The sequence below is a fragment of the Artibeus jamaicensis genome, unplaced genomic scaffold, assembly GCF_021234435.1.
Source record: "Artibeus jamaicensis isolate MK-2021 breed Jamaican fruit bat unplaced genomic scaffold, CSHL_Jam_final scaffold_3151, whole genome shotgun sequence".
In the NCBI taxonomy this organism is placed as follows: Eukaryota; Metazoa; Chordata; class Mammalia; order Chiroptera; family Phyllostomidae; genus Artibeus; species Artibeus jamaicensis.
The window spans coordinates 7,032,478-7,057,565 of NW_026522037.1; the positions used below are offsets into that span (position 1 = coordinate 7,032,478).

The 25,088-nt window shown below is 50.8% G+C and overlaps 1 protein-coding gene across 2 annotated transcripts in view; it reads right to left on the reverse strand.

The window, feature by feature from the left end:
- Nucleotides 1–25,088, reverse strand: part of DOCK2 (dedicator of cytokinesis 2) — a 345,180-nt gene that overhangs the window by 267,761 nt on the left and 52,331 nt on the right. For both annotated transcript variants that reach the window (XM_037127870.2, XM_037127869.2), the window contains exons 15-22: nucleotides 20,233–20,331; nucleotides 18,417–18,489; nucleotides 18,202–18,305; nucleotides 16,279–16,462; nucleotides 16,076–16,173; nucleotides 14,217–14,306; nucleotides 12,852–12,952; nucleotides 11,904–12,038 (exon numbers count right to left, since the gene is read on the reverse strand). In XM_037127870.2, coding sequence (XP_036983765.2) covers nucleotides 11,904–12,038; nucleotides 12,852–12,952; nucleotides 14,217–14,306; nucleotides 16,076–16,173; nucleotides 16,279–16,462; nucleotides 18,202–18,305; nucleotides 18,417–18,489; nucleotides 20,233–20,331 — 884 coding nt within the window. The remainder of the gene's footprint in view (nucleotides 1–11,903; nucleotides 12,039–12,851; nucleotides 12,953–14,216; nucleotides 14,307–16,075; nucleotides 16,174–16,278; nucleotides 16,463–18,201; nucleotides 18,306–18,416; nucleotides 18,490–20,232; nucleotides 20,332–25,088) is intronic.

Genomic DNA, 25,088 nt, shown 5'->3' on the forward strand with positions numbered 1-25,088 from the left:
AATTCTGCACGTAATTTCCCCCAGGAGCATGAAATAAAAGTATTCAGGGGTTTTCCCTTCAATATAATTAGCAATAGTGTGTTCCCAAAACGACATTCCTAAGGACAGAAACACACACACGTACACACGTGCGCACATTCCTGGCTCCAAGACACAGAGAGAATAACCCAGAGCACATCATCTACTTGAAAGAGACGCCAATAGTCAGCAGGGCCTTTCTAGCTCTTTTTATTTAGGCCCACGTTGGTCTAAAAGTTTAGGTACCAAGAAGAAATTAGGTTCTGATCGCTTCTCTCATCATTTCTTCCTTTAGTATCTCAGGAAGTGTCCATGGTAACTTAAGTGACCACAAAAAAATCAAGTTGTAGAAAGATTCCACATACACCTAGTAGAATCTAGAAATCTACACATTAGATTAAAAATTATGTTATCTCTTAGAAAAAGAATTGTGTGGAGGTCAGCAGCTCCCTTACATACTTCTGTATTATATTCTGGTTTTAAACAAGTAAATGTTATGTTTAATTTTAAAAAGAAGTATCTACTCTTTTTCTGAGGTGAATGTGTCCTGCCCTCCAGCTCCTTTCTCAACAACCCTATTTCCCCGAACTCTTTCCTGAATTCTCTCATTCTTGCTGCGGGAACTGGGGCTGGAGGTAGGGGGATCTAGTTCAAGGTCGTATAACCAGAGGCAGACTTTCTTCTGCAGTTACCGAAAAGAGATGCTGATTTTCTGCCCACCTCCTGGTTCCTGGCATGGACTCCAGGTAGAGACAATTGGCTAAGAAATGTCAAGTTGTTATTACTCTAAACTATTATTAGCCTTATGCCAAGGGCCCCTGAACTTCATCCTTTCAGCCTGCGGCTTCCTGATTAGGGTAATTAACCCCAGACTTCCTGCTCTGTTCCACGGAGAGTCTTGACATTTGGTGTGCGGAGTTAAATAGAAGTTTTAACATTTTCCTTACTAATGGTGCTGGCTTTAAAAATGCATGCGCACTAGAACTCTTTGTTCTGAAGTCTGAGGGCACCCGAGGAAGCGCCCAGTTCAAACACGCAAAGGTCTGTGTATGGGAAACCTCACTTGAGAGTAAGACAGCTGAGGGCCAGACGGGCTGCGGGCACAGGGCAGTATGGCGGCCGAAAGAGCGGCGGTCTGGACCCCCAGGACGGAATCCTAAACCAGACTCCAGCATCGGTGTCCTGACCTCTGGCAGGTCACTTCACCCTGGGTACTGGGTCCCTCACCTCGAAGTGGGCCACTTTTTCATGGAGGGAACTTTGGGGATTCCTCACTGGCTTCTATTGTCAAAGAGCCAGAGAGGGCACGCCCATCACCCAAGACCACGCCTGCCCACCTGCAGAGCCCCGCCCCCCGCCACCGCCCAGTCTGTGACGCACAGGCCCCCAAGGCAGAGCGTGGGAGACGTAGAGGTAGATCTTGAAGAGCCTGAATGCTGCTCGGTCAGCAAGCCCCATTAATTCCACCTCCCAATGCCGTTTCTCCAGCTTTGCTGAGATATGATCAGCATACAGCGTTGTGTAAGTTTAAGGTGTATATCACGATGATTTGAGGCAACTACGTATTCAAAAATGATTACCACAGTTTGGTTGGTTAGCACATCCATCACATAGTTACAGTGTGTGTGTGTGCGTGGTGAGAACACGGAGGACCTCCTCTCTCAGCGACTGCAGGCACCAGAGCCACTTCCAATACTCTGGCTCCGTCCGTCCGCACCACCTCCAGCCACGGTCCCATCACCTCCACCTGCAGGGGTCTCGGAGCTCACATCCTGCCTTCACTCTTTCCCCTTCAGTCCTTTCTACACGCCAGTCTGATGGACCAGTCTCAAAACACAGAAGTGATCACATCATCCCGTTCAAAATCCTTCGGTAGCTCTGCATTTCCCTCAGGGTAATGTGCAGACCCCACAGCCTGACCTTCAAGGACCCTCAAGGTCTGCCCTTCCCCCCATCACTCCAGGCAACCTCCTGCTCTCGGTCCCTCTGTCACTAAACTCTGGCCACCTCGGCCTGCCCACAGGGCAACTGAGTGGAGCTCCCTGCTCCGTCAGGGACCACCGTCCCCCTTTACTTTCATCAGTCACGCTTTCGTCCTCTTTACCTGCCAACCCACAGCTGAGATGGCACTTCCTCTGGGACCCCTCCCTGACCCCATGGTGAGACTGGTCCCCTATTTACGCCCTCAGGGCACCTCGCACCCCTCCCCTCGAGTTCATATGTGCACACAGGACCATCTGCCTGATGGCACCGTTCCCAGCTAAACTGAAAGTCCCGGCAGACCGGCCCCAAGGCTGCCCACTGCGTTGCCACATTTCCAGGGCCCACAGAGGGCCGTAGTGGACACTCAGTAAATATTTGTTGAATAATCACTTGATGGCTAATGTGAACCAAACCTCTACCCCTAGAGAAATATTTCAACCAGATGGAAACTTTCATTATCAACTCAAGGGGCAGTAGGGGGGAACCAAGTCCTGGGGCCCAGCCTGCACGGAACACGTACTGTAAAGAGCAGTGAAGGCGGAGGTAAAGGCCTTGGAGAAGTTGTAGGCTCTCGGGCAATTCTAAGAAGGCTGAGAGGCCCCCACGTGCAGAAAAGCTGTCTACCATCTTGAGACTTCCCGGCCCTGAGTCAACCTGTGAACCGGTTGCAGGGCGCATTCCTCCCGTCCCACGGACGCCTGGGAAGATGGCCAAATCCCAGGTTCGGAAGAGCAGGTACGCAGTGCACGCAGCAGACAAGCTGTGCGGCGTGAGTCCGTTCAGGGCCCTCACCGTGCTGTGCTGGCCGCTCAGGTTCAGGAGAGTTCATACCAACATGGGAGGCACTGGAGTATCAGGTATGCACCTCACACCTAAGTCCTTCCAAACCCTCCACGCACCCCCACAACACAGCGAGCAGCCCGGGCAACAACCATGTCTGTTAAGGAAACAAATCGTGATTAGGGCAGATGCCTGCCTGAAGTGCGTTCCAAGTTGATCCCGGAGCACAGCAGCCGCCCTGACTCAGTCGAGCACCCCCAAGCAGGTTAGCATGGGGAACTTCACCCTTCGGGCGACTGGGAGCCTTCATCATCCTGCACATCCATAGTGACTGACGGGCTTTGCAAACACATTTCCTGAAGCTGTGCATTTATGCCGGGAACTGACCTCCCACCCAAGCCACTCTCCGAGGAGCTGTCGGCCTCGGCATTTGACGGAAACAGCCCTTTCTGCGCCAGGGCCAGCATTCTGACAGTGAACAGGCTTTCAGACCTCGAACACGGAGTTGACAAGGAAAGGAAATCGTCCTACTGCATCAGCCCAAGAGAATGAGTATCTGGAATCCGCCGTGGCTTTTCCCTCAACCACCTACGCCGCAGATAGTCTTGTTGTGCAAAATTAAGCCATTTAAAAGGACAATGGGAGCAGACAAGATGAATGTCTTATACTTTGCTGTGAGCAGCGTGTGAGATTGCACCAAAGAGAAATGAGTTTGCCCAGCCTCTGAAGCATCATCCTGCAGGAGAAGCCAGCTGAGGATTATCCCAGGCCAAGGACAACCCGCAAGGTGCCTAATTCACATGCAGATAATGGGAAATCAATTGCACCTGATCCCTCTGCTCCCTGATGGCTTCTGACTGGCTACTGGGGAAGATGCCAAACTCTAAAGGATCAGCTAGCTAATTTGCCAAAGACCTTCCTAGTTGCAAAATACCTTGCCTCTGGCCTGTTTTCAGTCGCCTCACTGCACCAGTTACATTGTTGCTATACGCCCTCCCTGATACACACCCTTTCTTGGCTTGGAATCCAGCCCTCCCTAGAACTCTCTTCTCACCCATCCCTTCAACGTGCTACTTCCCTGGGTTTCATCCTGAGTTTTAGAGAGTCGCTTCCCTTAAGTGATAGCTTCAAATACCTCTTTGGACTGATTTCTAACAAAACCATGCCTGCATCCTAATGCTCCTGAACTGCAAATATGTATCTGGCTGCCTGCTCTACATTTCCAGCTGGCCACGCCAAGAAACACCTTAAACTTAACATGTGTCCCACCGAGCCCCACATCTCCCCCGCAGACCTGCTCCACCCCCGTCCTCGCCCCTGTCCTCACCAGGCTAGTGAGCAGCACCTGATCACAGTCTCAGATCAGCCCTTCCCTTCAATTTCACTCGCACATTTAGTTCGATTTGGCAATGCCACCCTCCGTAAGCCCTTACCGTCCTCCTCTCCTCTTCCTCCAGCCCCACGGTGACTACCCCAGCTCAAGTCCCTTGCCTGGACGGTTGCATCAGCTTCACTACGGAGCTCCTGCCTCCCCTCCTCAGCACCATATTGCACACACTAACCTAGGTTCTGGGGTCACCTCCCTGAATGCAAACCCGGTAGTAGCCTCCTGCTGTAGAACGTCAGGGCTCCCCACTGCCACATGCAGGGGTTCCCACGCTGCTCCTATGACAAAAAAATCTTAAGCGTGATTCTCAATAGATGCTTATTTATTTATAAATTATGCCCATTAATTTTCTAAGTGCAAGTCAAATGTTTATATAGTTCAATTTCTTCATCTTGGACAAAATGAAGGAATTTTAGTATTTTCACCTGATCCCAATGGATTAACCCGCACACCTGCTGGGCATTCACTGTGTACCCTGAGAATAGCGGGCATCGTCTAGGCCAATGTCCCCGGCAGAGAGGATACGGTCAAACCCCTTGGCCCAGCATTCCAGGCCTCCTCGGTGTAGCTCAAACCCGTGCCTTCAGACCCACCACCCGACTCCTCCACCGGCTCAGCTTCACCCACTAACCGCTCTTCTCTGACAACGTGCTCTCCATGGCGGGCACGAAGAGCACAGAAAACTGGGGCTTTGCTGACACCTCCCTCCCTGCCAAGGTCAAGCTCTGTGGCCCAGAGTCGCCTTCTGCAGCTTTCTGGGCCTCAACTCCCCCTTCTGTTAAATGAATATATAACAATACCTGCACTGTGTAGAGCTGTTGTTGCGAGCACTAAGTGAGGTAAAGGAAGGAGTGACACAGGGCCCAGCCCAGGGGACAGGCTCAGTGAGTGCGGCCTCGGAGCAGAGGAGGCACTGAAGTTCTGTTTCACTATGTAGCTCCCTCCACACCTGCTCCTGGGCTTCCCAATGAACCACTGCAATCTGAAAATATCGTAATCTGAAAATGCATTTAATACACCCAACCTAACCAAAACATCATAGTTCAGCCCAGACTGCCTTAGACGTGCTCAGAACACCTACAGTAGCTTGCAGTTGGGCAAAGTCACCAAGCACAGCGAATGCACCGCAGCTTATCTACGGGTGGTTCACCCTTGTGGCCGCGGCGCTGGCTGGGTGCTGCACTTGCCGCAGCTGCCCAGCATCACCGCCAGAGAACGTCGTATGGCCAGCCCAGGAAAAAATCCAAACTCAAAGCATGGTTTCTGCTGAATGCGTGTCACTGTTGCACATTGTCAAGTTTGCACATTGTCAAGTTCAAACTGTACGTCAAAGCATGGTAAGTAGAGGACCACATGCACTTGGATTTTGCGGTTCTCTTTTCTCCCCTGGGCTGGCACCTCCTCTGAGAAGACCTACCAGCCCTACTGAGGTGCTATTTGCCATGCAGACCTCTCTGCCCCTGGGAACCTTGTGCAGGCCTTCGCTGGGTCGTACCGCTGATCACGGCTCCTTCCGGGGACCAGGGGCCGGCTGCTGGTCCGCAGGTCTGTCTCCCCCCACTGGACTGCTCCTACTCGAGGAAGTCTAACATGAATTTCAGCGTTCCTGGCACTGAACCAAGTCCCTGTCGCAAAACAGGCGCCCAATAAAAGTTGATCGATATTTCCATATGCAAAGGGGAAAGAGAACCACTTCAAAATGCCTGCGCACGCACATTCTGTGCTACCAGGATGGGGCCTAATGACCTATAAAGCCCTTTCACGCGCTTACAACAGATAGGCTGTTAGCTCCCCCTCTGCACTGGAGTGACTCATACAACAGATAATAAATGGAAGGGAAGAGGCTGTTTGACAATATCCTTTGATGACAGTTTACTCTTACATCCTCATCCGATGCCAAGTTAACGTTATCGTAAAATAATTCCATTAACTGCAATAGTGCAGTTCGCTGGGTCATTACTGTCATCAAAAAGTGAAATTATATTCAAAACCAAAAACAGAGGCTTATACAGGAATCAACAGCATTAGCATGCAAACACGTTATATACGGGAGGAACAGGAATGGCAATGTGACTGGAATTCCAGCCCCGGCTCAGCATAAAGAAATGATTACATTGTACTATTTAGTCATACATGAACAATGAAAACAAGTCACACTGGCAAGTACCTCCGAGTTAAATTCTTATTTGTTTAAAAAGGCAGAGAGGCTTGCGTGTTCCCTCCAACTGCAGGCGACACTGAGCATGCTTGAGCTTTATTCAGACGATCTTGCTGCCTAACATTCAAGACCTGGAGGATGAACTAGCACGTACTATTTACCTAAGAAGAAACTGAACCAGTGGAAGGGCGAGGTGGAGGCTGGGAGTGGGCAGAGTAATGCAAGAGGCAAAAAATAAAAAGGCAAAAGAGAGCATCCAAGCACCCGAACACCTGGTGCTGAAGGCAATTAGAGGCACGGCGATGGCGCTGGTCCCTGGGGAGCAAGCCCACTGGGGCAGACCACCTGAGGTGTGGCCTGTACTCACAGAGCTGCCGCCCCAGTGCAGGCAGAGGGCACCTGCCGGGCCACAGCCAGCCTCCCAGTCCCCAGGTGGGGCACAGGACCGCGCCTGGAGATGCTACGGCTCCCAGCACGTTGCTGAGTGTGTGTCTCTTTCCCTGACTCTCTTCCAAGGAAAGTGAGCTCGCCTGGCCCTTTGTCAGCTTCTCTCTCCTCATTCAAGGATAAAGGTACAAGGATACCTCCTCATTCAAGGATTCAAGGTACAAGGATAAAGTCACGGTTGCCTGGACAGCTTTGCCATAATGGTGAGGAGGCCTTTCCTGAAATTCCTCCGAATCGCTGTTCTCTTTGTTGAAATCCTCTGAGCTTGGGGATGATAGCACCTAAGCCCAAGCAGCCTGGTGCCTCTCAGCGGCCCAGAGAGCACCCAGGAATCAACACTCCCAGTTGGCGCGGCTCTGGGAACAGGCTCTCCTCCTGGCCAACGGCACTTTACATACACCTGACCCCGAAAAAGTGCAGTTGTTCAACTGGCTTAATCGGATATTCTTGGCTGTGTGACCTTTGAGCTTGACTCTAAGCCTCAGCTTCCTTATCTGTGAAGGGGGCCAGAGTTGTAGTTCCATTTCACAGGGAATGAATGCCAGCCCACCCGGGTGCTGTTCTCGGGCCTCGGGGTACAGTACGAAACAAAGACTACTGTCCTCCTGCAGCTGGCGTTCTAGCAGGGAGAGGGCCTAAACCGGAGCACAGCAAATTGTTACTCAGCACATTAACATGTGACCAGTTCTACGGGGAGGAAATAAGGCAGAAAGCAGAGTGAAAGGAGGGGAGTCACAAGCGCTGGGGCGGGGCTTCCATTGTAAAGAGGGTAGCGAAGGAGACCCAGGAGCAAGGCCATCTGGGGAAGGGCACCAAGGCCGCGTCAGGAGCCTGAGCCACAGCAAGGAAGGCCTACGTGGCTGGCCCAGAGCGAGCGAGCAGGAGGCAGTGAAGTCAGGACATGCGATTCTCCACAGGGTGTTTGTGAAGAGCAATGGGAATAATAAGTAAAATTCACTTAGCCGATGATAGTAACAACCGCGAGCACTTGCTGTGTGACGGGCACCGTGCTAAGTGCCTGACACCCATTAGCTCATTTAGTCGGCACAACCGCCCTGCAAGGGTTTTCACATGCAAGCCTGTTTTGCATAGAACACTGAGCTTCAGACAGATGAAATAATTTGCCCAAGGTCATGAGCATTAGTACATAGTGGTGGCAGAATTCAAATGTAGAATTCAAACCCAAGTAGCCTTGCTCTGGAGACTGTGCCTTTAACCACTGAGCGGTCTACCTCCCATAAGCAGAGGGGGTGGGCATGACGGTGGGGAAGGAGTCTGTGGATGGCGGAGCAACCCCACCAGGCGGGGATCACATGGAGAAGGAGAAGGAGGCAAGAACTGAATAAGCGGGTGTGCAACAGAGCAGAAGGCGTGATGCAAAAGCAGCACAGCAAGCAGGAGACAGAGGGCTGGGCCCAGGCTGCTGGGTCGGAGGGGCCTGAGCTCACACATGGGCCCATGGAAGCCGCAGAGGTAAGCAGCACCCAGCCAGCGGGTCAGCGGCAGACAAGTGAACCCACGAGGCTGTAAAAGTCCCCACATTGTGGACCTCGGAAAGCGCAGGCACCTGGTAGAGGTATCCCCTCCTCTTAAACAGAAAGAAATGTTTCGACTAGCATGATCAGTAGGCCAAGTCTTGAGAATGAATCAAGACATCAGCACTTCCCCTTTACTGACTTAAATCTGAGAATTTGAAGTGAGCACCCAGCTTCTCTCCTGGGTGAAAACATGGTAATGGCGAACATTTATTATGTCTGTGGAATAAGTACCAGATTCTACGTGGAGAACTTCGTACATGAATCTCATTTCATCATCAAAACGCTGAGAGCTGGTTTATCCCCATCTATGGATGAGGAAACTGAGGCTCAGAGAGGCTGGGTCACTCAGTTTGCAAGCCAGGCCTTTATAGGGACAGAAATGTGACCCCTCCAAGGCCTGTCCAATAAGAACGCTGACCATCACTGAGCCAACAATGAGCAGTACAGCACTAACCATTACCCCACACTGCCCCTTGTACCCCCCCGCCTCCAGCAGCACTGGGGTTTGTAGGGAACACAGACAAGTGGGGGCAACAGCCCAGTGAAGCCCCGTTTGTGGGGTCTTCTCTCTCTGAGAGCCACCCTTACAGAGGTGCTGCAGTCTCATCTCTATGGGCCTGGCCGGCAAGAAGGGGGGCTGGTCAGTGCCCATCCTGGGGAGCAGGGAAACTCCGGGCTGCTGGCAAGTCCACAGGCTGCTCCGGGCTCCTGGCAAGGCCACAGCTCAGAAACCTTGCGGTTTGGCTCAGCTGGTTGTCTGAGTTCCAGGACAAAAGGCACTGCAGGGAGTTCTGTCAGGAAGCTCAATTGGTGCAGAGCTTTCTGAAAGTTCCTTGCTATGTTCTGCATCTCCTACGAGCTCTGTCATTCTAGAAAAGCCTAGCAGATACCGGTCATATGTGTGGCCACCCAACATCTTTTGGATACGCCTTCTACAATTCAGGAACTTCCCATATTTTTAAGCCTGCCTCCCTATGGCAGAAGCTCGGATCGGCTCTGCCAGCTTCTGTGGCAGCTACGGCACACGCACCTGTCCAGAGACACCTGCCCCAAGCTTGGACTCAGGAGCTAGTGACGTAAGAAGAGGGGACAGGAAAACCACATTCTTTGGCAATGCGACAGAAGTGAATAGTCCTAAAAAAATGCATCCCCATCCTCACCAGCATCTTCTCTTCCTCCCTCATCCAACTGCACTCTGCACATGGACCCAGGAAAATCCCAGCCCTTTGCACGCTTGTGTGCTGTGTGTGCAGAGACAAAAGGGGAGCTGGATCAGCTGCTGTCCTGCGCACGAGGAACGAGGACAAAGGGACGACAGGAACAGACACAATGAAGCCCCCAAAGCAATCATTATACTGCAATTTCCCACCAGCTGGCTTGGAAATCGCACAGTGTTGAAACGTCTATCTTCTCGTTTCCTAAGTAAAGCGCCCTCCAAGCACAGGGGAAAGTTCCCTCGTCACTTCCCAAAGTCCTTGAGGATCCACTGGAGAGCAAACCACTGCTGAAGATTCGAAAATGAGTGAGACACAAGAAATCTACCTCCCCTCAGCACCAGGTCCGAGACCCTGCCTACGGGTCTGCCCGCATTTATGTTCATGAGAAAGGACTCAAGACTAGGCCTGGGTTACCTCAGAGCCATCTCTTCTCACCAAAGGCCTTCTCTCGGCCTGCCATATGGACTTCAGCAGGCAGTGCTGAGCGTCAGTGACGTTCTGTGCGCTGCGACTGGGCACACAGTAAGGACTCTCAGATCCCCTCACTCCTGAAGAAGCCCAGGGTCACCGGAGTCCCGGCAGCACTGAATTCACACTGAGTGAGGAGCTGGGGGCGCTGCAAGATGACGTGCCTTGGGCAGAGAAGAAGAAAGCAAATGTACGTGCGAATGCTCTGCTCTTGGGAGGGAAGAGACAAAAACTAAAAGGGAGAAGAAAGGGAATGAGGGAGGGAAAGTGGGAGGGAGGGAAGGAGAGAGAAGGAAGGAAGGACAACAAAATAAGTAAATAGACCAAAAGGAAAAACCAGGCAGAGGACAAATGAAAAGAATATATTCTTATTGTAGATGTGAAGATCTCACTTGCAAGATTAATTCCTATTAATCTGGAATTATGATGTTTGAATACTTGAACTCCTCCAAGAAACTCAACCCTTAGGAAGACCCACAACTGTCTCCTATTTGGTTTCAAATAATTGACAACTATCTCTCCAACTTGGAAGAATACCCCTGACTTTAATACACAGCCTCTCCCTTAACTAAGTGACAAACCAGAGGAATTGAAACAGCTACTCCCTTTTCAGAATAACCTAAATGATGTATGTTTCTGTGACGTGGTGCAAAACACTCAGCTCTTTCTATTTATCACCTGAAATCTCAACAATTGTTTGAAGAGAATCCCAAATGATTAACCATTTCAGATTCTTTGTCAAGTATAAAGCCATGGCAGCCCAACCATTGTCAGGATCAAAATGATGATTACAGACTCCTGCTTTCTTTTACACAACTAAACAAGTATCCAGCTAAACGAGTGGCTGACCCAACCCATGACTCAGGTGCACACGTGACTACACAATCTGCATATTCATTACCCTGCTCACATGGCTTAAGATTTTATTAGCAGCTGACCCAACACAGTTTTTGGCACAGGATTTTGCTGAACAACAAGGAGCCCAGGGTTGCTTAAGCTGATACCATATGAACCTGAGGTTTCAAGCGGCTTCAACTTTGGAAAACTTGCCTTAGAAGGCAACCAGCAAAAGAAAAGCAAGGGCAAAATCTAGAGAGAGAGAGAGAACCCCAGTGACATTAAGCATCTGAATCCAGCCAGGCCGGAGGCCACTCTACCTCTGGATTTTTCAATAACAAAAACTATAACCAAGTCCCATTTCTCCAGAAGTCCGCTTGAGTTGAGTGTTTTTCATATGCACTGATAAGAATCTGGACAAAACATTCCCAGTGTTTTTTCTTATCTCCCATCACACATAACCAATCCCCAACCTAACTGCCTTGACAGCCAGGAATATAAAGTGTTCCTTTGCAAGTTGCATTTGAATACCTCCATCTCTAAAACCCTTTCAAAGGGCAGCTAGCCTCTGTGATACTGCCCATCAAATGCCAAATCTCCTAGGTACTTCCACACGTCAGCTTACTTTTACGCCGCTAGGATATCAAGGACAGGCGGGTCAACTGCAAATACCAGCTCATCCGTCATGTACAACCTCCAAGAGCCAAATAAACACCAAACTCTCTGAGCTCTGTTCTCTCCGCCCCCATGGAACAGATTCCTGGAGAGTCCTCACCATACATCAGACCAAATGAGGAATGTTAGATGAAGTGCTGAAGAGCTTCCGCTCGTAAATCATGTTCATTGGATGAGACATAATTCTACAACATGTTAAGATTTCTTTTTTCCCATATAAATTTATAAGGAGTGAGTATTACCCATTCATAACTCTGTAAGTTGAGTTTTAAGTTGCTTTTAATTGACCACTGGTTATAATTTGGTTATAAGAGAGTTTCCCCAGTGGTGCAAACTCTGCTGCACCCCAACATAATGCACGGCTAATCAATCGCCCTTACTTAACAAGTACTCACTGTGAAAATAAGGTCCTTGACCGAACAATGAACTTGAACACATACTCCAAAGCTTTGAGAGTTCTTAGGATGGGCTCACACTGCTCCCCTCTGCTGGAGGTGTCCAAGTAAGTCTTCAGCACCGTCATCAGTTTCCTGAATAAGGGATTGTATTTTCAAAATACATCTCTTCCCACCCCACGGCATGGTAATTAGTTTGCTCAGTAAATTATAAGGCTTTCAATCAAAGGTTAAAGGTGGTGCTATAGCTAAGCTTACTCACTCATTTACAACCACAAAAATAACTCTGCTTAAAAATTACATTTAATACAGAGAGTGAATAATTATTTCCTGCCTGTAGAGAGCCAACAAAGAAAAACACTAGTGAGGAAGAAAAATCCTTTGACTAGGAAAACTAGTCACAATCAGAGTATGATTGGGAATAATGGTGGCGGTAATGTCTTTGTCGGCGTTTTTTCCTACAGAAAATGTTCTGGTGATATCATGAATCTCCCTTGCTTAGAAACTTTCCATGTTTCTTTATTTCCAGCAAGGCAGACTTTGAACTACTTAACCTCCTTTCAAAGACCCTTCACAGACAGGCTTGCACCAGCCTTCCCAGCGCCAATCCATCTCTAACACTCAGGGCCCTATACCCAAGCTACAGAGAGCTACTTGGCATTGCTTTTTTCTCCCTGGCCTTTGAATCCCAGTGTTTATCACGTGTAGCTACTCAGTAAGTGGTAGCTGACTGACTGGCTAAATGAATGAATGAACACATCCATACACTTCTGCCACCATAAAGCAGCCTATGGGTGTGCACATTTTTATGTGATCTGCACGACCCGGCACAGACTGGCTTTTGTCAGAAAAGGGAGAGCTTGCACGGGCTAGTGACAAAAGGAAAATCCTCAAGTTCCTCGTGCCCCAGGCACCCCGGCAGGGCAAGCAGGAGGTGCAGCTACTTACTTGTAAGCTAGGGTGGCGCTGAAATGCTGTTGAATGTAAGCTTCCAGAACCGTGTTGAAATGCTGGAATTTGCGGTCAGCGATGAGCCCTATGATGTAGATCTGAGGAAGAGGCAAAGAATCAGTGTTTTCGGGACAGACCCAGGGCAGGAAGCCACATTCACATGGTACAACTGAACCCCTATGAACATTTTTACCCAGGAATTAGCTCACTGATATATCTTAAGTCCTTTTCGTTAAGGTAGTGTCTCTCCTAAAGCGTTTGTGCAGCCCTGGCCAGTGTGGCTCAGTTGGTTGAGGCGTCATCCTATAAACCAAAAGGCCAAGGGTTTGATTCCCAGTCAGGGCATACGCCTAAGTTGTAGGTTTGGTCCCTGGTTGGGGCACATATGAGAGGCAACAGATTAATGCTTCTTTCTCACATTGATGTGCCTCTCCTGCTGTCTCTCCCTCCCTTTCCCTCTCTCTAAAATAAATAAGCATGTCCTTGAGAGAGTATTTTAAAAAGTGTTTCGTACAGCATGCTACAGAATATGACAAGATCAAAGTATTCACGGTCACGTTAAGTTTGAGACATTTCCGGTTGTCACCATGAGACCGCCTTCTTCCTTACGGGATGAATCAGGGTCTTTAATGCATCTGCGCGCACCGTGACTCCCCAAGAGAGTGTGCAAGGTTCCAAACCTCCCCACATGGTTGGCTCAAAGGGTCTCTTTGTCAGGAAGCTTCCCTCCTTAGGGCTAGCTTTCCAGGAGACCCCCACGGGACGCACTAGACCAAGTCACAATGAACTCCAAGTGACCTCGTTATACATGTAAACGTCACGTATTAACACTCTGCTGGTCACTGATGACCTAATGCAAATGTTTCTTATGTGTATTTGGACACGACACAGAGAAAGTGTAAGTTGGGACAGTGAGAGAAGGAAGAGACAATTCAGGAAAACAGCAGCAGAGAGAGCTGGATGGCATTCCACCTTGAAAGGTTCTGGAAGGGGCAAAATGACTGGTGAGTTGCAGACTATGAAGGAGAAGCAGGTAAAAAGGGGAGTTAGGACACACTGCGGGCCCTTTACAACCTGGCCAGTGACTAGCACGGAAAGCTAAAGCCACTGTTCACAGTATCGGTTCATGTTCTTTCAACCCCCGCCCATCTGACACCAGCACCAAAGATTCCCTTTCGTTCATTCTGCCCACACAGACACGTGAACTCCAAAACGCTGAAGGGGGCCAGCGGCCCATTCCCAGGTCACGATTCCTCCAAAAGATTCACGAATGGGGCCACACAAGGACCGTAAGTTCTCAGGGTTCTCTCAGTGAGACACACATGGGCGAATAATGTCGCAAACACCTGTCCCCTCTCTTACCAAAGCATCGAAGACGAGGATGTCGTACTCGTTGCTCTGAGAATGCTCCATCATGATGTTGAAGAGGGCGTCCAGAGTGTCTTGGAGAAACTGGACAGAGGAGTGAAGGTCGTATTAAAGAAGAGTGCGGGTGACCCCGAAATCCATCTCTCCGTGCACACATCTCTCCGTGCATATCTCCGTGCTCTCAGAGAACAAGAGCATGCACACACACCGTGTGCCCTGGTCCAGGGGCCCGAGTTCCCACGAACTGGAGCTCCGGGCACCCCAGCTGTTCACCGACAGCACAGTGGACGAACACAGGGTGGCACCGCCGTGCAGCAGAGCAAACCCCAGCAGCCCACGTCTACACAGAGCGATGAGGACGGTCCTCGTGAGCACTGTGCCCGGTAAGTCAGACAGGAGAGTGCACGCTCCTTCTTAGTCTGTTTCCATGAAATTCAAGAACAGGCAAAAACCCACCAACAACCATGGTAGTCACCCCAAGTGGTCGGGCGGGTGACCGAGAAGCACACACGGGAACCCACTGCAATGCTAAAATGTTCTGGACCTCGGTCTAGGGAGTGAGTACACGGGTGTGCGCGTGCGTGAAAATACAGGGTGGGGCAAAAGCAGGTTTACAGTTGTTGGTACAGAAAATGATACAGTAACTAACAAATGATAATACAAGAATAAACGCTGTGTTTCACATACTTACAGCTTTAAGCCTACTTTTGCCCTACCCTGTACATTGAATTGTACTTTTAAAATAAATGCTCTGTACATATTCTACTATACACACACATACATACATACATATTTTAATTTTTTACTTCAATAACAAACTTTTAAAAAATCACGCAGAAAAGGAGACAATGGAATTTGCTCCCAGATGTTTTCTCTAAGCTGCCTGAAGCTGGTGGACCTCACAGAAGGGTGTCTGGGGAAATTCCCACCTCTGCCCGACCAGGGAAGTGGGTCGACAGTGCACATCTGAAGCACTGGTCTGGAAATTCAACCACATTTCCTCTGTGTGTAGACAGGTAACTACTCTGTGAAGCCCTCCCTCCTGAGGGGCGGGTCAACACCTCCTAGAGCCCCTCAAGACACAGAGCTGCCGTATGAAGATGTTTCCTCGCGGAGCCGCCAGCTGTACCAGGTTCCTCATAGAAACAGGATCACCAGGACCTCGGGGAAGCCCTTGACCCAGCTCATGGCGCTGGAGACCAGGGTGGCTTTCGTTAGACCTGAACTTCAGACGCTATATTCTCCACCGCCACGCGACACAACCATACACTCGACATCTGCATTGTTTTCTGCTCGTTCCACTTACCGCAGTGTGAGCCCTGGCGTCTTTCCCTTCCTCGAGTCTGATGCATCATGCTCTCCAAGCACCAGAAACCAACAGTACTTTTCACACCTAACAGTCATGTGTAGGTGGTACTAAGAGATTATAACACTGCAGCACTTTGTAACAACAAAAGTTACCTTCCGGTGCATTTTGTACGTTGTATGCTCTAGGTTAGTCACTGGGTGCTATGGGCGAGAGCAACTGCGCCAAGTAACTTTTGAACATCACCACCTGAATGCTCGCCACAACCCCCAGAAGCACGTCATGTCCATAATGGTATCACACAGAGCTGGCAGCCAGGTGAGCCGGGACCCACATTCATACTGATCTGTTTCCAGAAACTAAGAGCAACCACACTTGTCTGCAGCTCGACAATTAACATCATTCAGCCAAACCACCCCCCAGAGTGCCCAGTGATGTTTTCTCATGGCACTTTGACACAGTCTGTTCCGTTGTCAGGAAAAAACGTCGCCCCTTCCACCCCAAGCCACACGTGACCCAAGGCTCCGTCACTGGTAGATGGACCGACCTTGACCACTTCCTCTCCATCCACAATCTTCAATTTCTCTAAATTCTCCTGCAGTAGTTGAGGCTTCATACGCCACTTCAGCAAACCCAGCAAGCCCACTGAAACAGAGTGCAGACAAGCAGAATCACTACCATTGGCCCACACTGTCCACGTCAGGACATCCTGGGTCTGCACACACATGCACCTCTCGGTGGTTCCCTTACCGTTCTGGGTGAGCTTGGTGGAGCACACCAGGGTAGAAATGGAGAACACGTCCCGGGAGCTGACAGAGAGCCCCCCAACACTGCTGGAGCTCCGACTCAGAGTGGACCCCTTGTTTTCCATGTGGTGCCGGTAAGAGGGGAGAGTCAGGTAAGCACTGGCGTCCTCCATCTTCTTGCTGTCCCCCTGGAAGCGACACCACGGTTACGCCCCGTCCCTGTGCCGGGGGCGTACACCCAACACGACGCAGAGCCTGTGGTGGCCCGACTACACGGTGCGGGGTGGGGAGGGTCAGAGAGAGGGAGGAATTCACCACAGAAGCAACACACAACAGCTGGTGAGGCAGAGCTGTTTCTCCAAGGTCACATTCATGGACAGCGAGTTGATCTGCCAGTGAAGGGCTCTGTGGACTTCATTCATGGCAAAAGGAAATGGAAGATTCCCAGATAGGGCATGTTCATTCATCCCAAACTCTTGAGATCTTAATACACACATGCACCAGCAAGACAAGGAATCAATCGCCTTAAGGAAGTGGACAGCAAAGGCACCGGAGTCTCAAAGTCCTGGCCTCCAGACCCTGCTGTACCGTTCACAATGCTGGGCCATCCCGGACATATGCCTTGGTCTCCCTGTGCCACATTTTTCTCATGGTGAAGCTGAGAATCTATCGTATTACCTACTTCCTATCAATTTCAAGCAGGCTGAAGGGCAGTAACGCACACGGAACCCTTAGGTGATGCCCACGTGAGTCCCGTGGCATGCTGAAATGAAGGCTTAGACATAAGCATTGTGAGAGTTAATATTTATTGAGCCCTGACTCTGAACTAGATGCCACTCTAAGTGCCTTATATGCCTTAGTTCACTTCATTTAAGCCTCATGACAATTGGAACCGTTGCGGATACTATTATCCTTATTTTACAGACGAGGAGACTGAGGCGTAAGGAAGGTGAGTAAACGGGAAACTGACTGCAACGGGGCCTCCGCCCTCAATGAGTTTGCAGTCTGTTGAGAAAGAATGGCTTTCAAGCCCACAACTACCTTGGTATGTCCTAAATGATGAAACGGAGGCTGCCCAGAAGGAGGGGGGGTGGTTTGAAAAAGCCAGGCAGACTCAGAGAAGTGTCATAAAGCCTTGATGAGCCTGTATTTTCCATGCAGATCTCGGACAAAAGAGCCGCCTCAGCCTCCAGGGCTGAGACAGCCAAGATAAAGGGCACGGTGCCCACGCTCAGCACCGGGCCTGGCCCTGCTCTGCAGCCACAGCGCCGCCTCCGGCCAGGTGACGGCAGGGGCAGCCTGCTGTCAGCAGAGGGGTCGGGGAAAGCACACAGACGTCATCGAGGCGCGCGCTTCCCACTTTCCGAACACAAAGTCTCGTGATGCAGAACAAGGATGGCTGACATCTGTCCCCTCTCCCATGGGTCATCTCACTGGTGCGTCATAAAAATTCCCATCACCACTTAAGAAACAGGAGGGTGAGACTCAGGACGAGATGTGAGATGAGTCTGCAGTTGGTCGGCGGCGGGACCGGGACCCTGAGTCCTGCTGTCTCCCAGAGGCCGCAGTGAAGCACCTGTCCAGCGCTTGGTGTGGCAGGTCTGCATGTCCCACAGAGGGGCCTGCAGAGTCCCCGGCCCGCTCTGCGTGTGATAAGAGTCTTTTCCATCTATCGAGTGTTCCCTACACCCACCATTCTCATATCTCTATGAACCGCCTCGTGTAATTCTCACAGTCATTCACTGAGGGCCCATCGATGTGGAAACAGAGGCCCGGAGAGGCTCAGATTTTGCACAAGGCCACACAGCTGGTGAGCCGTGGTGGGTGTGATCCTGGGGCCCCCGCTGTTAACCACAAAGCGATCCCACCATCTCCCCTGTGCCGCCTGCAGCCCCCTCGCTGCAGCGTCAGTTCCAACTGAGGGTACCTTCAGGACCACCAAGTCGTGGCATCCGTCCTGCAGTGTGGTCCCGTCTTCCTTCATCAGCTTCACATAGGACATGGCAAAGTTCTTTTCTCCTTTATCTTTGGCTGTAAACAGCATTGTGAGGTCAGGAAAGGAAAGGACACGGGGGGCCACCCAGCCGCGCCCCTCCTCTTGCCTAAGGAGTGCCACAGGGACGCCGGTGGTCGGCTACTCACATTCCAGGGATGACCGGTGTCGAAACATGAACCGCAGGTGGATCCTCTGCATGTCTTCGATAGGGACGGCCACCTCCGCAGGCAGAAACCAGAGCTCAGGAAACCGTGAGTTACCCAGCCTCCCCCCACTCCAGCCCCTCCCCCAAAAGGCAGCCTGACCATTTAACCGAGAGCGCCGTGAGCTGATTTATTGCCCGCCCATCAAGCCCGATGAACTGTAAATAAATTACATAAGAACTAGCTATGAAGAGAAAATAAAGCACCAAATGTAATCCATTTAGCAAATTGCAATCCCGGCCAATGAAAAGAGGTCTGTAAATTATGGTGAGGGAGAATGAATCTCCCCAAATTGATATAAAAGTCAGATAACTTGAGCACAGGAGGCGATACGCTGCAGAGGGTGGCGCAGGGCACGCTCTCCTTGCGCTCTGGGGGGCTGGCCGTGGCAGCCGGGCTCAGCAAATCCACGGCGCTCATTAGGGGCTGTGCCTGAGGACTCCCAGTTATGAGAATTAATGAAAATGCTGGAATCCAATAATATTTGAGTAAATCCTAGGCCTCATTACCAAGCTTGTTTAGACACACGTCCAGACGCTTCTGTCACCGAGGACACTGAGCTGAGATAATCAGTCCTCGGTTACCACAATCTCACTGTCCAGTGGGTGGCCTGCTTTTGGCCTGGCTCTGGACTGCCCCCTGCCTCCTGCCCCCCCACCGCCACGCCCCCGTCCACCAAAGCCTACGGCTCTCTCTGTAATGCACAGTTCAGGCCAAGGCAGAGAAGCTCGGCTACCTCCGAGAAACCACTTTGCTTTTAAAAAGGGACAGCTTTACATTGTGCAGACACCTATTAGAATCCAAACAGATGTGCACTTTGGGTTGTCTCCTGCTCCAGGCAATGAAAATGGAGCCTGAAGAGGTCCCCATTCATGTGTTTCACACAGAACAAAAGAACCGAGGGCCCCTCTGGCAGCTGCAGTCCAATCTGCTCTTTCCTCGAGTACTGAATGGTTACTCTGTGCTGCAATCACGCGAGGCACTGGCCATGCTGATGACAGTCCCTGCAATTCACAGAGCTCGGGGTCCACAGGGGGCAATGCAGTTACACCAACCATGGGACAAGGGCTAATGAAGAGATATATTTGGGGTGCAACAGAACACAGAGAAGAGAACGCCACCTTGGCACAATAGCTTTCAGGCCCCCAAGTTTGGCCGGCTATCAGTTTGAAGGCGGGGAGTTTAGGGAGACCCTCTGAGGAACACACAGGAATATAGGTGACTAGGCAGGGACCTCTGAGGATTGAATAGGGATCCCTGCAAAGCACGTTATGGGAACATCTTGAGTTTGGGTTCGAGCACGGGCTGAGCAACGGCTGCTACCAGTTACAAGGCAGAGACGTTTGAAGCTGTGATCCAGCTTCACTGTTCACTGAATTAATTCCAAACTCTTCTTCCAATGCACGCCGTTCCCTTCTGCTCAGTGTGACAATCTGGTAATGTGACGAGAGCTGTGATTAATGCCACTTGCAGGTATTAAGTGGCCTTTTATAGCTTCACATTTGCTCACAAGTCCTGTCACTGCGAGAAGACTGACACAGCTCAGTGAGCTGGTACCGTGCACGAGAGGGCCGTCCTCCAGGTCCGCAGTGCCTAGGTCCTGGGCCCCTGCAGGGTGTTCAAGAAAACCCCGTGCTCCCCAGCGGGCCACCGTTTCCACCGCCCAACACACCACTGGACACTGGGCTGGGGTGCTGTGCCTCACAGCCTCTGAATACATGTTTGCTGCTATCATCATCATCATCATCATCATCGTTACCTTGACTGTCTCCATCCACCGTGGCTGTTTGACTTGATAGTACACGACAGACCGATACTCATGCATGGGCTTGTCCCCTGCTCCCACGCAAATTGCATTCTGTGCCAAGAAAAGCAAAGAGAGGGAAAATTCTACAGAACTGCCACTTCCTGGGCTTGGGTAACGCTGGCCCCAGCGCCTCAGGACCTGGGGCCATTCCCAACTCTTCTGCCCGGTACCCACTCGGCCCTTCTGCATGACAGATTTATACATGAGTGCCCCCAGCCCCGACAGTGACAGCTGCCTAACTACAGAAATTCTGTTACTCGCATTCTGGAAACAAGTGGAGCGCCAGGGCTGATGTGGCTGCCTACTGTAAGTGGTCACCCGCCCCGGAGTTCCCGCAGGTTGCCAGTCCCACTAACCCTCTCCGCTCCCCAGGTCTGTGTACGGAGTTTGCCAACAGGCTCAGTCAGGCAGCAGCCTGTGCCGATGGATTTCCGATGTGAACACAACAAAGGGAGGGAGGAGCTTGGGCTTCAGACAGACACACAGGCCGAGGGGTCCAGGGAGCCCGCAGTGATGAAGCATCCTCCAGGGACCAGGCTCGTGCTAAGCTCTGGGTCACGGGAGTAAGTCGGACATCAAACCTGACACGGAGGTTCACAGTTTGGGGGAGGGACCATCAGGTAGGTGAGCAGACATATCACTGTGCGACTTAATGTGATGACAGACATATGTATTTACTACTCCGGGGTATAGGGAAGAGACACTTAAATTCCAGCTGAGGACTCAGGGAAGATTTCTTAGAGGCGATGACAGCTGAGGGCCTTGAAGAAAGACGCCAAGTGGGCTCTGAGCAGAGCCGCAGGAAGGGCATTCTGCAGAGATGCAGAATGAGCACAGGGGGAGCAGAACAGGATGTTTATCCTTTGCCATAAAGATCACCTTCCGAGTAACAAGGAGTTCCCGTCTAACGGAGGATGCCAGCCGCTAGTGCTCTCTCTGCTCCTTCCAGCTATTGGGCCACCAAGAAAGGCTGAGGCTGATCACCCAGAAGGGGCTGGTCTGGAGGTCTTCACCCCAGACCAGCATATTTTAACCTTGAGTCTTCAGAGACCCGGCCATGTGAGTGCTGTAGTTCCAAGCCCCCCACTTTCAAAACCGTGTGCTTCTGAGTGTTTTATTGGTGACAGACTCCACTCACCCCAGATTCTATCAGATTCTCCAACAGATCCTTGACCCACCAACCCCACCCCACCCCAAAGTTGAATGACTGAAACCGAACACATGTGGGAACCCCTGGTGAACCAAGGGAACCCGTGGGAAGGAGAGGCCCGCCTCTCTCGTGGGACAGCTCCCTCTTTACTTCCGAGCTACAGGGAAAGGAGCTCAGCGTGATGCTGACGTGTGGTACATGTGGCCAAACTGAATCTATTTGAAAATAAGGATATGGTTCTGCCCTTCCAGAATTTATCCCTAAAAATAAGGGGGGAAAAAAAAACAAGGATAACCAGTGACTGGAAAAAAGGACACACATCCAACTCTCCTGGTTTTCACTGGGATGAACCCTCTCAGAAATTCTCGAAGCGATAAATGAAAAACATACTTCAGAGAACTTTCTAACCGTTCAGAGATGCTGTTTGTCTGGCGTTATGCTAAGCCCTCCACACGCACGACCTCACTTGATTCGGCCCTCATTACCCCTCTCATGATCACCATCACTACCCCCTTTTTGCAGCTGAGTAAACTGAGGCCCTGAGCGCTGAATTCACTTGCCCAAAAAGGGGCAGAGCTGGTCTACATCTCAGACCCTCTACTTTTTGCCCAGTGTTCCTTTCAGAACACCTAGATGCCTCTAGCCTTCCACGATTTACATCTAGTGACATTTATGGGCTTAGAGTTTCCGTAGCTCCAGTGAATCACCATCTAGCCTATAAAATCTGAAAATACACATCTATCTCTGGTGAAAGTGAAACTGCTGCATAGCAGGCAACTGAATGCCACAAAACTGTCCCGACCATGGACATTTCTGATTGCCTGCGGCTGGAGGGAAGTCTCAGCGTTATTCTGAGCAAGGCCCAACATCCTCACCACCTTGGAGATAAAGTGAACGTTACCAAGTGTGTCTGGAGAGTATCCTGATCAGGGACCGAGCCCACTTTTCTGGGAAATACCGATCTGTGTACGTCTTGAGTTGGCCTGTTTAACAGTTTTCCCCATTGCCTATGTCCACGGCCCCCAGTGAACAAGTCAAGAGCCTCCAGTTGGCTGCAGGTCGGCTGCAGGAAACCCCTGCAGGAATCCGGGAGCCTGGAGGACTAACGCTGGCTTGGCCCTGGCAGGCACACTTCGGCAGGGGGCCAGCAGGCTCCCAACACAGGCCCTGTTTACCCCGTAGAAATCGCCTGAGGAACAGAAGACACTGCGACGTGAACGCGCCCTGAGAGCCAGACAGCGCTCTACACCTGCCAGGCTGCCTCCTGGGGAGACGCGGCTCAACGTCCCTCCCGGAGGCAGGAATCAAGCCCAGACACTACTGTGCCTTCCCGGTAAAGACGGTTAACTGTGATGAACACCTATTATGTAGATCACCTTGTTTGATATTCACAAGAGTAAGGTGCCCCTGCTGGTCTCATTTTCAGATGAGAATCTTAGGGATAGAGACATTATGTAACTTGTTCAAGGTCGTCCTGCTAATCTAGGCTGAGCTGGGCCTTGAGCCTGGCTGCCTGGCCCAGAGGGAGCCATGTTAACCACAGCACCACACTGCCCCACGCCCCACCTCCACCAGCTTACACCAGCTGGTCTCTGGAGAGCAGAGTCCTCTCAGCCTGGCATCTGAGTCTTTCTGATTCTCCTTCAACCTGCTTCAGGGGTCCACACTGCATTGCCTGTTTGAAGCCCCTGCGCTCCTGCCCAGGGCTTCACCCTGCAGTAAGTCTGCCTTTCCTGAATGTTCTCCTCCACTCTGTTACCAAGTGTTTGCTGTATAGCAGGCGCCATACACCTACTATTTTGCAACCCCATAAGAAAGAGATGACTGTTCCTCTTTTATACACACATAAACTTGCCCAAGATCCCACGGCTAATAGGAGGGGACTGAATCTGAACCCTGTCTGTTGATCCCAAAGCCCCCCCCCCCCCTTAACTTCTCAGCCACGGCCCTACCTGAGCAAGGTTGCTGAAACCTCAAGGTGAGCCAAGGACAAACATGACCTACGCTGTCCTCCGGCCCTGCTCTCAAGGACAGTGTGCACCGGGGGCCGGGGGAGAAGTTGATATCCCTGAGCGGGACGGTGCCCACAGGGGCCCGCCAGAACCAAACGGGAGTGTTGAGCGCTCTAAGCGTGCTGCCTGGCACTTAACTAGGCGGCAATATTTAGTTCTGCAAGGAGAGAAAGGAAGGCCTCCCGCAGGCTTCCTCAGCAAGTTTCAATGGTCAGGCAACTGAACTCCCCCATGACGTCCCTGAGAGACGGGACTGCAGATCATGGCCATGACCCCCAGCTGCCTCTGCACTCCAGCCCCCATCCTACCTGCCCACACAGGCATCTGAGGGCACCTGCTCGGCCTGGTGGGGTGTGGCTTGAAAGGGCAGCAGAGGTAGAAGCAAGATGGGTTCAGACAAGATAAGATGCCTGCTTTCCAGCTAATGGTTTCCTAATTTGTCCTTAGGCAACATCGAAGGCAAGCATATCAGTGTTTTAAAAATGAAGCCGAGGTTTGAAAGTTCTCCAATAGGTAGCCAGGTAAAAATAACTTCAAGGCCACGGTCCATACATTTGTGAAATGCAAGCAGAGGATAAAAACCCTCTGCTCATCCTTTATGTTCCTTTGAGCAAAGTGTCTCTCTCACTTATTTTTTCAGAAAAGTTTCAGAACCCAATAAAAAGAGGATGAGTTAAATGCTTGGATTTTGCTCAGCTACATATTAATTAACAGGGCCAGTCTTGATGAACATGAAAAAAGGCACTTGTCAGGATTTCTTTATATTTAAAAAATAATTATGAATTTCCCCAGAATTTGATAGAGTTGGTTATTAACCTCATGTTAAAATGAGAGATGAATTGGTGAAGTCTTGAAACGCAGAGGTGTTACAGTGAAGTCTGAAACAGGGCCAGACCCCAGAATCCACTCCCACCCCCTGCCTTATACTGACTTCGTGACCTTGGGAAGACCTGACAAAGGTTCAGTGTCGCCTGTGAAAGCGCGGACGATGACGGTCATGCATCAGACTTATCACGGTGCCTGGCACGTTATGACGTCTCTATAATGCTGCTGGTTATTCTTGGGTAGAGGAGCGCAGAGTCAGCCTGCGCTCCAGCCCCAGGCCAGAGCGGATGACTCGTCAGCGCTCACACCCCCAAGCCTCTGCTCTGTCTGGTCACCCACTGTGGCCCAGGAGGAACACCGGCCCAGGCGGAAACTTCTGCTGAGGCCAATTTCATTTTCTGAAATTGATGCAATCGATTCTGAAAGGAGATGCAAAACCCTCCCACACACTGGACACACCTGCTGACAACCTTAAAGGAAATATAAGTAAATAAATGTAAACACACATGGCAAATACCATCCAGGACATATGCTGTAAAAATATTTACAGCAATGTGCTCTGCATTCTTGAATGCACTCTGCCGGCCCTCTGGAGACCAATTTACGAACTCTGCTCTCCACCAGGGTTTCCGGCTGAGCGCTGGGAGTTAGATTAAGTGTCGGGAATGTCTGTTTTGAACACATCCTGAGCCTCCACCAGCCCAAGGCAATGTATTGATCCTTTTTCTTGCCATGAACTTGGCCTGAATAAACTGGCTCATGTTTCAATGAGAACAGTATTCTAACTGCAAAAAGCGAACCTACAAGGAAGGTGAGGCCAG